The sequence below is a fragment of the Mauremys reevesii genome, linkage group 24, assembly GCF_016161935.1.
Source record: "Mauremys reevesii isolate NIE-2019 linkage group 24, ASM1616193v1, whole genome shotgun sequence".
Classification (NCBI taxonomy): Eukaryota; Metazoa; Chordata; order Testudines; family Geoemydidae; genus Mauremys; species Mauremys reevesii.
This window is the reverse complement of record NC_052646.1, coordinates 4,324,277-4,338,998: the sequence shown is the minus strand read 5'-3', so window position 1 is coordinate 4,338,998 and position 14,722 is coordinate 4,324,277. Positions and strand designations below refer to the sequence as shown.

The 14,722-nt window shown below is 45.3% G+C and overlaps 1 protein-coding gene across 12 annotated transcripts in view; it reads left to right on the top strand.

The window, feature by feature from the left end:
• The window catches only part of MEF2D (myocyte enhancer factor 2D), a 172,192-nt gene extending 157,746 nt beyond the window's left edge, over window positions 1-14,446 (top strand). For 8 of the 12 annotated variants that reach the window (XM_039512663.1, XM_039512665.1, XM_039512667.1 and 5 more), the window contains 3 exons: window positions 2,899-3,106; window positions 6,919-7,237; window positions 13,614-14,446. In XM_039512663.1, the coding sequence (XP_039368597.1) occupies window positions 2,899-3,106; window positions 6,919-7,237; window positions 13,614-13,706 (620 nt within the window). In that variant the 3' untranslated portion in view covers window positions 13,707-14,446. Of the gene's footprint in view, window positions 1-2,898; window positions 3,107-6,918; window positions 7,247-11,115; window positions 11,975-13,613 lie in introns of those variants that run through there. The other 4 variants (XM_039512671.1, XM_039512669.1, XM_039512670.1 and 1 more) reach the window with 2 other exon arrangements.
• The last annotated feature ends 276 nt before the right edge of the window (window positions 14,447-14,722 follow it).

The following is a 14,722-nucleotide window of genomic DNA, read 5'->3' as shown; positions in this document are numbered from 1 at the left end:
GCTCCCCTTCAGCCATCACTTTGTGACGTGCTGCTGCAGGCAGGTTTGTCCCTGCAGGGATGGGGAAGACTGAAACCACAAACGCCCAACATGAGAGGTGGGGTGCGGTGGGTGATGAGTGGCGCACAGGAATTCTGGCTCGATTGTGTGCGCATCAAATGCTGAGACAATACAGCAGAACCGCCTTTGATCAAAGGTCAGTTCTTTTAGCAGAAAACAATTCTCTGGCAACGCATAGTTACTCCCAGCCTGACCAGCTCTCCTGATTTTATAGCAAGTTTCATGATATTTGGTCTTTTTCTGAAAGCTCCTGGTCCTGGAGTCATGTGATTATATAAAATGTCATCTCGTTTTTTAAGTACATTTCTAGCCCTCATGACTGCTGAGAAGAGCTGGAAAACATGACTACTGAATGCTCAAAAAACAGATTTTTAAGCCAGTCTTGTGGTTTTTCAGGGACATGATTCATGCTGTTTAAACACCTGGGATTGGCAAAACTGTTACTGTCTCTTTGGGATTGAGGTGCATAACAGATGTCTCCAGCCCCAGAGAGGTTACAAGAATTGTATATATAAAAAATACTTACATCCCCTAATGTGGTGGAGTAAAGAGGCGTTAATGTAAAGTGAGGCCCAGTATCTCTCTGTGTGTAGTTACTAAACCTATGTGCGCGCGCGCACACACACACACACACACACACACACACACACACACACACACACACACACACACACACACACACACAAGTTGTCACTAGAAATTTGCCCTTCCCCCACCCTCCTGTCCAACTGCATTTTTCAGGGCACCAAAACGATTTGTGAATCAAATTTGCAAAATAGTTTCAGCCAAACCTCATCCCCCACAAAAAAATCCCTGAACACAAATCTCCGAAGTGTCAAAATGGTTTGTTTAAAAAGTATCAAAACAAATTATTTTGACGTTTAATTTCAAATTGACTTTTTTGAAACAAAATGTCAATTTGAATTCATGTTCAAAACGTTTTTTTGACTTGAGTGAAACCATTTTGGTTTTTCATTTTGTCCAGAAAACTGAAAAAATTCCATTTTGGTTCAAAACAAATAGTGAGGTTTTTTTGTTTGTTTTTGTTTTAATTTTTTTGGTTTAGCTACCAAATTAAAAACAAAAAAAGAACCCACCCAACCCAAAACTAACCACAACCAATCTTTTGCTCAGCTCTAGTAGTTAGTATATATGAATGCCATCCATTGGCATATGAGAATAGGGTGTGTAATATTGTTCATAAGTTTATGTTTGATAAAGTTGTTGGCTCATTGCAAGATTGTTTCCTCACTGAGCAACTATTAAGACAAGCTATTGACAGCCCAAGGCCTTGTCTACATGAGAAAGTTGCCCCAAACTAACTAAAGTCGGTTTCAAAACTGGTTTAATGAAACCTATGCGAATACTCTTATTTCAGTGTAAGAAAGGGGATTAATTTGGTTGAATTGATCTTTAATCGATTTAAGGTAAACTGAAATGAGCCAGGTTGAAACTGAAATAAGAGCATCCACACAGGCATCTAGAGCAGGAGCAACTTCCTGGGGGTAGACAAGTTCTGATTCCAGTCACTTACCCTCTCAGTGCCCCTTTAAGAGTTCCCCTGAAGGTGTCCAAACAGACTTAGTGCCGGTAGTCCTTGTAGGGAACCCCACAGCCCTCTCTGCTGGGAGCCAGTGGGAAGCAGGTTAGCGCCTCAGTATTCCCCTGCCTTCAGCCTTCTCTCCCTTAGCTCCAGCTTAGAGCCAGCAGGCTGCTCCCTCTGCCTTCTCCTCCTCCTGCCTTCGGCATATACAGCACCTAGCACACTGGGGCCTCTAGCTGCTACCACGATATAAATAAGGAGATGACAAGATCTTTGAAAGGCTGAGTCTGGAGGGAGAAGAAAGGAAAGGAGGGGGCTGCCGTGCGCTGGAAGGTGGAGTGGAGCAGATTTGGAAGCAAAGATAGCTTGTATTTGATTACGCAGTATGATCACATGGAGTTCGTTAAAGTGATGGCCTTGCTGATGTGTCAGCTAACTCAATTAAACAGCAGCAAGATCAATGTCTGCAGCCGCTTTTATCATGCCAGGCATCTCAAGGAGCTTTCATAACAAAATAAGACGCTGATCAAACACAAAAAGTTGATTAGTCCATTAAGGAGCAGGCTTTGGTTGAGATGTAAACTAATTCTAATCAACGGAACGTACGATTCCCGCTTCCATTTCCTCTTCCTGCTTAGCCCTGCTGTGGGGTAGAAGTGCTGCTTGGTGCACTGCATAGGGTGTAATTAACTAAGTAAGCACTGCCCCGTACTTCTGTGTGTGAGTATACACTAGTGCCCTAGCCTGTGTGGAATCGGTGTGCATGTTTGTGTTTATATCCTACTATTCTGTACTGGATATAGTGTGTGTGTGTGTGTGTGTGTGTGTTCTATGTACCACTACCCTCTACTGGATGGAATCAGTGTGTGTGTATGTGTGTGTGTGTGTTTCTACACCACTTCCGTGTACTGGATGTAATCCCTTTATGTGTGTGCATGAACTACTGCAGTCTCTTGGATAGAATCAGAGCTGCTCATCCGTGTGTCATGAGCCCTATACTGCACATAGTGAATAGTGATTCTCCTTTAGCTCAAGCGGAAGGGGTCTGTGATTTTAGAGGAGGAGGATGTGCGTTCTATCCCTGGTTTTTCTGGGCTGTTCCAAGCAGCCGTTGTGCACATCACGGTGACCCCTGCGAGGTTCCTGAGCTGCCTACAGATTTCTTACAATGTGGAGAAGGATTTGCTCTCCACCCTCATTTGTAGCAGGCTTCAAGCTCAGGATTTGGAGTGGAGACAGATTTGCTACGGTAGCAATGAAGGGTTTGCTTCTGAACAGCATGTCTTCTGTTCCAGATTATCAGCTGACCAGTGCCGAGTTATCCTCACTCCCGGCGTTCAGCTCACCCAGCGGGTTGTCGCTTGGCAACATCTCTGCCTGGCAACAGCAACATCAGCAGCAGCAACAGCAGCAGCAACAACAACAGCAGCAGCAACAACAGCAGCAGCAGCAGCAGCAGCAGCAGCAACAACACCTTGTTCCTGTATCACTAAGCAACTTAATGTAAGGGAAATGGAGGAGTTGGGGACTCAGCAGTGACTCATAGTTGCATGGTTCCATAGGGTTTGAGGCCAGAAGGGATCATTAGACCGTCTAATCTGTCCCCCAGATATCCTTCTATTGAGCCCCGTAACTTGGCTTAGACGAAAGCATTACAGTCCGCAGTGAGTTTGTTTCCTTGAACACACACTGCAGCTGTGTATTTCGACAGCAGTTATTCCTGATTTGGGGAGGCAGTTTTGCCTACTGGTTGGAGCAAAGGGGACGTGGAGCCAGCACTCCTGGGTTCCATGCCTGGCTCTGCCACGGATTCCCAAGTCACTGCCCTGCTCCGTGCCTCAGTTTCCTCAGTTGTAAAATGAGGAAAATGATACTGATCTACCTCACAGGGCCTTAATTTAGGTGTTTTGAGATTCTGGTCCAGACATTGCTCTAGAAGGACAAATTCTTATTTCTTTCACGTTTGAGATGGTTGACGTTTTGGTGAAAAATCAAAAACTCACATATTTTTCACATCTGAAATCCTGCTGGGGTGCCTCATGGGAGTTGTAGTTCGGGTGCCTCATGGTCCCATTCTGTATAGCTAGGGCTCGTCAACATACAACATTTCCCATGATGCACCCTGGCCTTTGCCCTGGTGAGGGGAGGCAGTTGCATCATGGGAGTCCCTGTCATGGTGCATCATGGGAGATGTAGTCAAGAGCAGGGATGTGAGGAAACTGAGCTGCAGCTCCTATGAGGCGCCACAGAAGCTGTGTGAATTGAAACATTTCAGTGTTTTGGCTGAAATAACTAGTTCGTTTTTTGGATGAAAATGGAAGTTTTCTGTGGCAAGCAGACACTTTTTGCAAAAAAAATTCATTTAGCAGAAAACCTGATTTTCCATCGAAAAACTACCCTAGCTCTGAGTGTCATTGCTAGAGGAAAGCAAAATATTCAAAGCGAAATGTGAAATTCCTGACAATTTCAGAACCTGTAGGACCTGCTGCCTGAAGCTGCTGTTGCGTAATAATACAGTGCGGTTACACATTCTGCTCTGGGGTACCGACACCACTGTCATCAAGATGGGCCGGTGCTATGCCCCCAGGTTTTGTGAGTAGCGAGACTGATCTACACACTGGGTGGCCCATACGAACCAAACCAAAACAGCCACGAACTTCGAGGAATTCTGTATCTGAACTCTGTTATTAACGCCAGTGGCTTCATTCGCTGTGGGGACAGGGGAGGCGGTTGGCTCCCGCCGAGATCTACCCCCTTTGTGGGGTCTCAGGGCCCAGGCTCCAACCTGAGCCCAAACGTCTACATTGCAATTTTACAGCCCCGGAGCCTAAGCCCCACAAGCCTGACTCAGCTGACTTGGGTCAACCATGCCCATGCCGCGGATCCTTTATTGCGTAGACATACCCTTATTGAGAGACAGTTCCTGCTCCAAATATCTTGCAGTCTAAATAGACAAAGGGAGAATTATTGTCCTCATTCCCAAATGGGAAATCGAATCCCAGAAAGAATAAGGGTTTGTCTACGTGCGGACGTTGACCCAAACAGCTTTTGTTCAATATCTCCCCTTGTGAACACTTTATTCCGGACTAAATAGGGTGCTTCCCAAGCAGAGGAATTATTCTGCCATAGAATGTCCGCACGGAGCAACTTCAGTCAGTTTCCGCATGCAGACAAGCCCGAAGGTTATCCGGGAGTGATATCCACAGACTCATGCTGGTGTGCTAAGAAAAGCTGTGTGGATGGCACAACCTGGGTTCTCAAGCCCAGGAGGGGGTAGGCTTGAGACCCCGAGTGACAACCTCAAAGCAACATCTTGCTCCCAGGGGCAGGACAGACATTGTCTCGGTGGCTTGCCACAGGTCACACCACACGCAGGTGGTGGAGGCAGGAATCTATGTGGAATCTAGATGGGCCTGATCCTCAGTCCCCAATCCGGGCGGTTCCTGCTTTTCTCCCCTCAAAACACTTTTCATTTATACCAACCCCCATAGCTGCCCATGGCAGGACCTAAATACACACTGCGGGGATGGGGACAGCTCCTCGGCAGGCACAAATCGGCAGCGATGGAGCCACCCCAGGTGACCTCAGCAGAAGATTTGGCCCGGTCGCTGTAACAATATCGCATTGTTTGGATGGGCACCGTGCTGAAATCTCTAGTGGAGCAAGGAGCAGGGAAGGGGATCAGAGTGTATTCAGACTATGGCACAGAGGAGAAGGTTGCAGTCAGCTGGTGTGTGTGTGTGTGTGTGTGTGCCACTGCCACCTACTGGCTGGAATCAGAAGGGTGTGATGTAGGCCCTAGACTCAGCAGTGTAATAGTGTAATTTATATTATGATGATTGTTTACTTGTATTGCCATAGCAGCTAGGTGCCCGGTTCATGAACCAGCAGCACTCCAGCGTGCCAGGCATTGTACAAACAGGACTGTGCTTAGAGGACCTAGCCAAGATCCCCACCCCTGCATTGTGCTAGGGGCTGCAACAGACATTTAGGGGGCTTGTCAACATGCAGGGGCGCCGCTGTGGTGCATCACTGAAGACGCTACCTACAACAACGGGAGGGGTTCTCTTGTTGGCATGGCAATGCACCACCCCGAGAGGCGATAGCTAGGTTGATGGGAGAATTCTAGTGCTGTTGTATTGAGGGATAGGTGCTGTCTGTACCGGGGGTCGCTCAGAGGGTTGGCTTTTTCACACCCCTGAGCGACGTGGTTTACCAACCTAATTTCCTCATGTAGACGAGGCCATGGTAAGAGCCCATCTTTGCTCCAAAGAGCCGACAGCCTGCTAGAACTGGCTAGAAAATGGCTTATCCCGGTGAAAACATGTAATGAATATTTTGTCATTTTCAGCTAAAGTTTTCTATAGTGTTATTGGAGCTGTGTTGGTCCCAGGATATGAAAGAGACGAGGTGGGAGGGGTAATATCTTTTATTGGACCCACCTCCCTTGGTGAAAGAGACAAGCTTGGAGCTACAGGGCTTAGAGTCTAGTTAGACAAGACAAACAAAGGCTGGGATGGGAAAGAGATCCACAGAGAGAGGAAGTGACAGGCTCAGGGTCACACAGGGTCTCCTGGTTCCCAGTCTAGTGCATTCTCCATGCCTATATTCCCTTTCCACGCCCACTAGCCGCAACAAGCTATGCTGCTGGCAATAGCTGCTTAGCAAGGGCTAGCTTCTTCCTGGCCTCAGAACAATCAAACCAACCATTGCAGCTGGCCAGTTACAGAAGCACCCTAGGACTTCTAATTCCAGACAACCCCAATGTCTCCCTAATGCCACAAACGTCCTTTATCCTTAGAGGAAGCGCATTTGATGCTGTGCTATCGTTGCTAACGCAGCGGGTTTCACTGCTGAACATCAGGGGCCAGGTTCTCCTTGGCGTGAAGGAGCAGCATAGAGGGGCCTTAATGGGGCTGGAGGATGCCAGGTAGGGGGGTCTTGTGCTAAGGCGTTAGGTTGGGCTTTAAGAGACTTGGGTTCTTGTCCTGAGTCTGCCCCAGATCTGGGTGATTTGGGTGCAAGTTACTTCCTTTCTGTCCGTCTCAGCTTCAACTGTGTAGACTGATAATATTAAACTGCACTGAGATGGATGGATGCTAAGATCTCCTTTACAAATGTTAATTATCAATATTTCTCTTCCCCTTTCTCCATCTGTTTTTTTCACCTTCTGTGCATCTGTCTCTTATTCCTTCACTATCCCACGTGTGCACTCCTCTACGTTTTCTCCCCCTCGTCTTCCCTTCCTTCCCCCATCCCCTTCTTTTCTCCCCTTTCCCTCTCTCCACTCCCCATCCCTCCGCTGCCGCCTGCAGACAAGGGGGTCACTTATCTCACACCACCACGTTGACTGTCAACACCAACCCCAACATCAGCATCAAGTCGGAGCCCGTCTCGCCGAACCGGGAACGAAACACTGCCACGCCGCTCAGCTCCTTCCCACACCAGAGCCGGCACGAGCCGACGGGGCGTTCTCCCGTCGACAGCCTCAGCAGCAACGCCAGCTCCTATGAAGGCAACGAGCGGGATGACCCCGCCAGAGCCGATTTCGGCTCATCCCTCGGCCTCCTGAGACCCACGACCGAGGCCGAGGGAGAGAGCCCATCCGTAAAACGCGTGCGGCTGGACGCCTGGGTAACATAACTAGTCCCAACTCTCTTCGAGCTACTTTCTGCTCACGTCCGGGTGGGGGTGGGCAGATGTGTGTGTTGGGGGTGGGGTGGGAGTGGGATTGTTACCAGTGGCAGGGTTGGGAGGGGGAAAAGGGAGGGCCAGGGTGGAGCTAAATGGGTTTGGGGTGGGGGCGGGGACTTATTATAAACTGCCTGAGAAATAGCTTTAGGATTTTGTAGGCATTCATTCTAGCGCAGCAGGCAATGTTTGCAATACGTAAGGCACTCCATGGCTGAGAACAGCTTAGAATCAAGAATAAGGGCGTGGGGGGGGTGGGAAACGTGTCACCAAAAAAAAAAAAAAAATCAATCACTTATCCCAGCGAGCAAGTGTCGGGCGTGCGTGCTAGGTTGTTGTCGATAAAATTCACCCACTGGCGATCGGGAGTCGGGGAGGGCGTGAGACGTGTGCCCAGTTCGTAAGGTCGGACCTAATTCTGAGAGAAGAGTGCCTTGGATGAGAGAGGTTCTAAAGGAACTGTACCTAGGACTTCTGCTTGGATGCAGAGAATTTCTTATGCACACACAGACATATGCACATTTTAGCTCCAATTCCACAAGGCTCTGCGCACTCTAAACGCTCACTGATGTGCAGCCATATTCAAATACAGCTGAGGTTTTTTGCCACCCCCGTGCTCCCAAACAGAGAGTGACCGGGACCAGCGCGCAGAACGGCCAGCGTGAGGTATATGCGCCGCTTCAGTTCCACTCAAAAAAATAGCACTTCAGTGAGTGATGCCTCCCTTTCCTGGCCCCTCAGCACAATAGGGGTGGATGTCACTCAGCATGAACTGGTAACCTACCAATGCTGCTGGGTCACAGGCCATATCTTTCCTCTGTATCCTGCTCACTCTCACATCCCAGCACGCTTGGAAAGATCAGAATACTGATCAATATCCCAGTTCGGTGGCTTGGCTTCATCTAATCAGTTTCAACTCCAGTTATGTTGCTAAATTAAAAATGAATAATAATAATCATCTGTGCAAAGAGAGCTTTCCCAGCACAATCTATAGGGCCAGATTCGCAGCCAGGGTAAGTCACCTGAGCTGCATTGTATAATTGGTGAGCAGTCTAGCAAATGTTAGTACAGTCCATGCCACTTAAAGGCCACTTTGCACTGCCAGAACCATATCAAGGGACATGAGTGTAAATGAGAATCAGGCTCCTGATTTTTAGGGTTTTATCTGGCAGTTCAGATGAAATTTAATTAAAGAAAACATCCCCACTGATAGATCGTCAGATTAGTGCCACCCATCTTTGCAAACGGCAGCTTTTCAAACACCCTACTGAGGTCTAGAATGGTGCATAGTAGAACTATTGCATATACCTGAATAAAAAAAGAAAGACATTTAAAAGCAGGGGAGGAGGGAAGATCTTTTTATTTTTATTTTTTTTTAATAAAGCAGTTTTGCCAACCATAGATAGGGAAAAATGATAAAGAAATGTTTAAACATCAATTAAAATTCATACTAATTAGATGTTCATAAAGTTTAAATTAGAGCTGATAAAAAAACAGGAAAAATTATTCATGGACATTTCTAAAGTTTTTTTCATTGAAATTCTCATTTTTCTTTGAAATTTGAAGAATTCTGGAAAAGCCCTCGAACAAGAAGTGAGGAATGTTTGCAAAAATGTCATCAACTCTTTTTCTTCCTCAAAATGCAAAATTTGTATCAGTAATTTGAAATTAGAAAGTTTTGGTCAATTCTACATTTGGTTGAAGAATTAGGGGAAAATGTACAAAATTTTCATTGGAAATTGTTTTCCTTCCCCTCCCCCTCATCCAAATCCAGAACTTTTTTTGTCATCATTTTGAAACTCAAAAGTTCTGGGCTGTACTATTGTTCGGTCGCAAAATGGGTAAAAAAAAAAAATGGCAAGTCTTTTACTGATCTTCTCTCCCATTTATTTTTTAAATATTGAAACTTGATTAAAATTTTCTTTGTGATTTGAAAAATTCCAACTTAACAGTTTACATTAGGGATTCAACGGAGGGAAATCAGCTCAGTATAAACTAGTGAGGGCATTGCCCTGTGATACTTTCTTCCAGTGCAGGCCATTCAAGCTGATTTCTCCTGTCACAATGGCTCAGGCAGTTAGCTACATCACAGATGGAACAGAACATGCATCTTCATCCCCTCCTGACAATATTACCACCAATGTACTGTACTGACCCGACCCTAATATACTGTAATCGGCTCAGCTAAAGCTTTCTACTATCCAGTGAGCAGAAACACACACGTTGTGGAAGGAAAAATAATGTTTCTCCTGCTTAACCTTTACGGATGACAACGTTGTCACTCTAAGACTTTATCCGAGTCATAGTACAAACAGAGGCTGATAAAACCCCGATCAGGTTTATGAATTAGCAGGACAAAAAAATATATTCTATAAGGGGCCAGATCCTTTGATCTGACCTCCCATTGATGTCCATGGGAGCTTTGCCACTGATTTCAGTGGTAGCAAGATATATGCCTAAGGGTTGAGCTGAGAGAGAGCTTATGTGCTTAATGCGTATTTGTGTAGGGTAAAATTCACCCCAGGCAGAGGCCCATGTACCACTTCAGTCCTGTTTGGGGGATTTCTGGTGATGTATAGACATGGGACTTGCGTATCTGCATGGGTTGAATTCCACCCATCCTGCCAAATCCCTGGTTGCACTGAGGTAAATGGTACAAAGCTCCCATTCACTTCAGTGGGCCGGGAGCCGTGTGATTACGCTAAGCAGTTATCTGATGGGGCCTTTGTCCCTTTTGGTTACCGCCCCTAGGGGTAGCGTGTGGAATTAGAAAATCTGTTCGAAGTCAGGAGACGGCACGTTTCTCCACTGCGGGTCTCAGGTCACTCAAACTTATGCCTTCGCCACGTAGGTGTCACATAAGGGTTGGCACAGCTGCAAGGCGTCATCGTGGTTCACAGCTTTGTTTAAATGGCAGCGGCTGGGCAGTCCAATCAGAAATGCCAAGCCGCCTCCCCTCTCCCCCTATACTCTCTACTCCTTTAATTTGCCATCCCTGATCTTTTTCGTTTGGTCCCCCGATCTCCAGCAGGCAGGAACACATTTTTCACTCTTAACCCCCCGCCCCCTCAAAAACTCCCTCCCCCAAATTAAATAAACCAAAGGGCAGCATCCTCACTAGTCTACATTGACATGTAAACACCAGATTGACACCAGCTGAGGAACTGGCAACGTGCATGATCATCCAGGGTATGGGGAGCATGGGAGACTGGGGGGTGAGTGGCGAGAGAGGGGGCTCAGTCATTTCCAGCAGGCCACCTTCTCCCAGTGATTAGTGGTTTAGTTTACATGTGTGTGCTGCACCTCCAGTTCATTGCCCAGCTCGCAAACGCTGGGGAGGCTGTGGATGGGCAGCTTCCTCTCTCATCATTAGGTAAGATCTTCAGAAGCTTTGTTCTCCATACTGGGTATCCCCATTCCTGTCCCCCGCCGCCCCCACTGCCCCGGGGTCAGCAAATTGAAACGAGAAGGGAAGCCAGTGCAGTCAGCTCAGGAATCTTGTACCGAAGGGCTTTTGGGAACTCCCGCAGATAACGTCTGAGTCCTCTGCAGACAAGCGTTCAGTCCCTCCTTTCGCCTGCGTTTGCGAATGGATGAGCATTAATATCAGGGCTCAGTTTATTCCCTTACCTGCTCTCCCATCCCACCTTTTACGTTTATCCTCTGCTTGGGATCATGGTCCCCGACCAAACTTGCCAGGGCATCTCAGTTCTGCAGCGGGGGAACTTTGTTTTCACTGGGTTAATTACCTGTGCCAGTGGAGTTCTGCTACCATTTGTGGCTGCTCCCTGAGATAGTTGAGAAAGCAAATTCTCTTTCAGCATCTACAAGCTCAGTGGCTTTGAGATCCGCCAAACAGGCCAAGAAATACTTCAAAGTGGAGGAGGAAAAAGTCATGGTAGGACTTGCAGGTGTGGTCGGCTTCTTGTAGCCCATCATTTATTCCAGAAGTTTCTAGACTTTTAGAATACTTCCAACTCAGCGCGAGATGGAAGACTGAGAAGCAGAAACCTGTTGAGATGACAGCAGCTAAAGAATAAGAATAATAAAGCACTAAAATGCGAGATGGTTTCAAAACAGAACATTTTTGTTTGCTTTTCGATATTTTCCTCAACATTTTGGAATTTTTTCACCTTTTTGTTGTTGTTGTTGTTCCATTTTTGAAAATTCTCAATAGGAAAAATGGACATTTTCAGTTTTGAAATGAACGTTTTTGGTTTAGGAAATTTTCAGTTTTGGAAAAGCCCTTCCATGCGACTATGCTGACCGACCAAAATTAGCAATAAGGGAATAGGGGGAAAAAGCCCTCCAAACCCCCGAAACGAACAGTTACATGAAAATGCAATGCAATAAATGCAGGTTTTCTTATGGGGAAAAGGGAAAATGTAAACAAAATCTAATTTTGAGAGGTGACATTTTTCTTTTTAAAAAAAACCAACAATTTTTTTTGTTTAAATCGTTTTTCATTTAATTTTTTTTTTTTGGCCTAGTTCTCCCAGATCTAAAGCCTCTCTAAATATAAGTGTGCCGTTAAAACACAGCTCTCCTTGGCAGATTTCAGTTAATTCCCCGAGCGGTCATGAGTTCTCATCACAAAAACCACCATTGCCACTGGCGCAAACTAGACCCCTTTGCTTGCAGCCTCAGTAGAAAGGTCCCGGATTGAACGTGCCCCTCGGGGAGTCGTTCCAGAGCAATGAATAGCAGTAGCAATGCTGCTGACTGCATGGTTCTATGGATCAAGGAAGGACTTCATTGTCCAGATCCATCAGCCTTTCTCTAGTGAAGAGCAGGGTTCGACTGGCGCTGCTTTTCCTATATAATCAGATGCTAACTTAGCACTTTGTTTGGCAGTTCAGATGAATTCGCTAGCAGGTTCTTCCATAGATAACTTCTACCATGACTTTTTTCCCTTAAATGAAATTCCTCTGTGTGCAAAGGCACCGTCAAGGCCTGAGGAACATTAGATCCACTACTCTCCAAGCCATGGGGCTTAAATAGGAATTAAGTGGTGTACACATCTCGTGTCGGCCCCTTTGCGTATGGATGAGTTTCATCCTGGGGGCTAGATCTCCAGCAGGTGTAAATCAGTGTCATTTCCATTGATCTACACCGAGGATCTGGCCCTTGGCGAATTCTGGACTTATGGACTACTGCCGCCTTGCAAAATTATCGTGAAAATGGAGCAGCTTGGGAGCAAAATCCTACTCGCCATAATGATGGACACATCAACAAATTATTCTGTTTGCTTGTCAAAGAGACCTTGAAAGCTGAGCAATTTGCAACTTTGACAACACTTGGTTTGAGAAAAAGTTTTGATTATTATTCCTTTTTGTTTTATTAAAAAAAAAATCCCAAATGTCAACAGATTTTTTTTCCACAATAAAAATGTTGACTACTTTCCCTATGGGCTCGCAATCCAGAGTGGAATTTTGCAAGGCTACATGGGGCTGTGTTGCAAACTGGGCAGTGTGTGGGAGGTCTCTGTGGCAGGTTGTGTGTTGCCTCCATATGTCAATCTAAGCTGAAGTCCCCAATCTGAAACGTATCTGACCATCAAAATCAGAGCACGCCCACCTTATTACATTAGCTATGTATGGTACCAGCCAGCCAGCCGAAGGCTTTGCACGGCCATGCTTTGAAATTAAGCAGAATACAAAGCACTTTTCATCAATTTTATTTTTCCGTCACTATCCTGCAAATAAACACTTTCTCTCCTGTTGGGAGACTTACGGTGGAATGTCATTTGCAGCTCTCGGTGCATTCTGTAGGCAAGAGGATCCGAAATGGTTAACTCCATGGACAGGTATAAAAGACCATCTGGTACTCAGCCATCTGACCAGCTCAAACATCAATGTAGAACAAACCTGAGGAAAAACCTTTTTGCTCATTAACGTCATACCCTAACTCCCAACTTGGCGTGTCTATCTTGGAGCTGAGAGCTTGGAAAATAAAAATGCAACCTGGGTGCATATATATATTTTGAGAGAGAGAGAGATGGAGGCAGACCACCAACTGACTGGCTAAATCAGTTACAAAATGGCATTAAACTGTGGCACCAAGCAGCTAACATTTCAAATAAATAAAAAGCCAAGGTTCAGAGGTGATCTTCAGAAATCTGGTGGTGGGACTTTAAAACGTGCATTGGCTCAACCCGTTTGGAAATATGGCTTGTGGGAAAGTTGGGACTGCACCATGGGAATTGACAGAGGGGGACGTGGGGTTTAACAACCACATTAGCTTCACCGTTTGGGTGAAATGATTTTTGGGTTTGTTTGGGTTTTTTTTTTCGTCTGGGTTATTCTCTATTTCCCCACAGACTGTAGAATCCAGTAAACGCCTCCTGATTTTCAAAAGACAACCAGAAGAACGACAATCTAAGAAATCAACACCCTCCTTTGTGCTTCTATAAATATGTTTCTGATCTTTTAATTTTATTTCTCGTGCTCCACTGTACTGTTGACAGTTACATTGTGTATAATTTTTTTTTAATTTGGAATTTTGCGTTGTATAGGGTTTAGTTTTAAATATATATATATATATTTTCCATTTTTTAAAAAGGGGTGTTGCAAAAAAAAATTGCACGATTTAAATGACAAACAGTTCAAATGCTGCAGTTTTTAGAGATATGGAAGCAAAACGGAGCTTATTTATTCTCAAAAGCTATAAAAGGTGTAAAATGCATGAAGAAAAAAAAACATTTACAAAAAACAAAAACAAAAAAAAAGACGAAAAAAGTGTAACCTGAACAAAGTGTAGCGTTTAAAAAAAAAAAATTTAAACGATGACAACAATGAAAAACAGCTAATATATTGTGTTTGGCTAGTTTGCTTTTGTTTTTAATTGTTCCTTTTTTTTTTGGAGAATGAAATACAATTGTGTATATTTTCATATAAGAAGTATGCACTGATATGTTTTAAAAAAAATGATATATTACTTTCTAAAGATGTGGTTACTTACCAAAGTCTGTTTCCGATCTTTTCCTTCTTGAAACCTATGTGGATCCTTCAACATACATACGCTGGGGTTAAAGACAAGGAGCCTATTTGAAGATACACTAAGATCTCTTTACGTTGCTGTGGGAGAGCTACAGTGGCATGATCTTAACGTATCAGAGGGGTAGCCGTGTTAGTCTGGATCTGTAAAAGCAGCATAGAGTCTTGTGGCACCTTATAGACTAACAGACATGCATATGTCATGCATCCGACGAAGTGGGTATTCACCCACGAAAGCTCATGCTCCAAAACGTCTGTTAGTCTATAAGGTGCCACAAGACTCTTGGCTGCTTTTACATGATCTTAACGCTGCTTTACGCTGCCAGAGCAGCGGAAAGAGTCCTTTGTGTAACAGGTTTACTTCTCAAGCGACTCAGATGCGGGGTTTGCTTTGATGTGCGGTACCTCCCCTATGAACACCAAAAATGTAGGG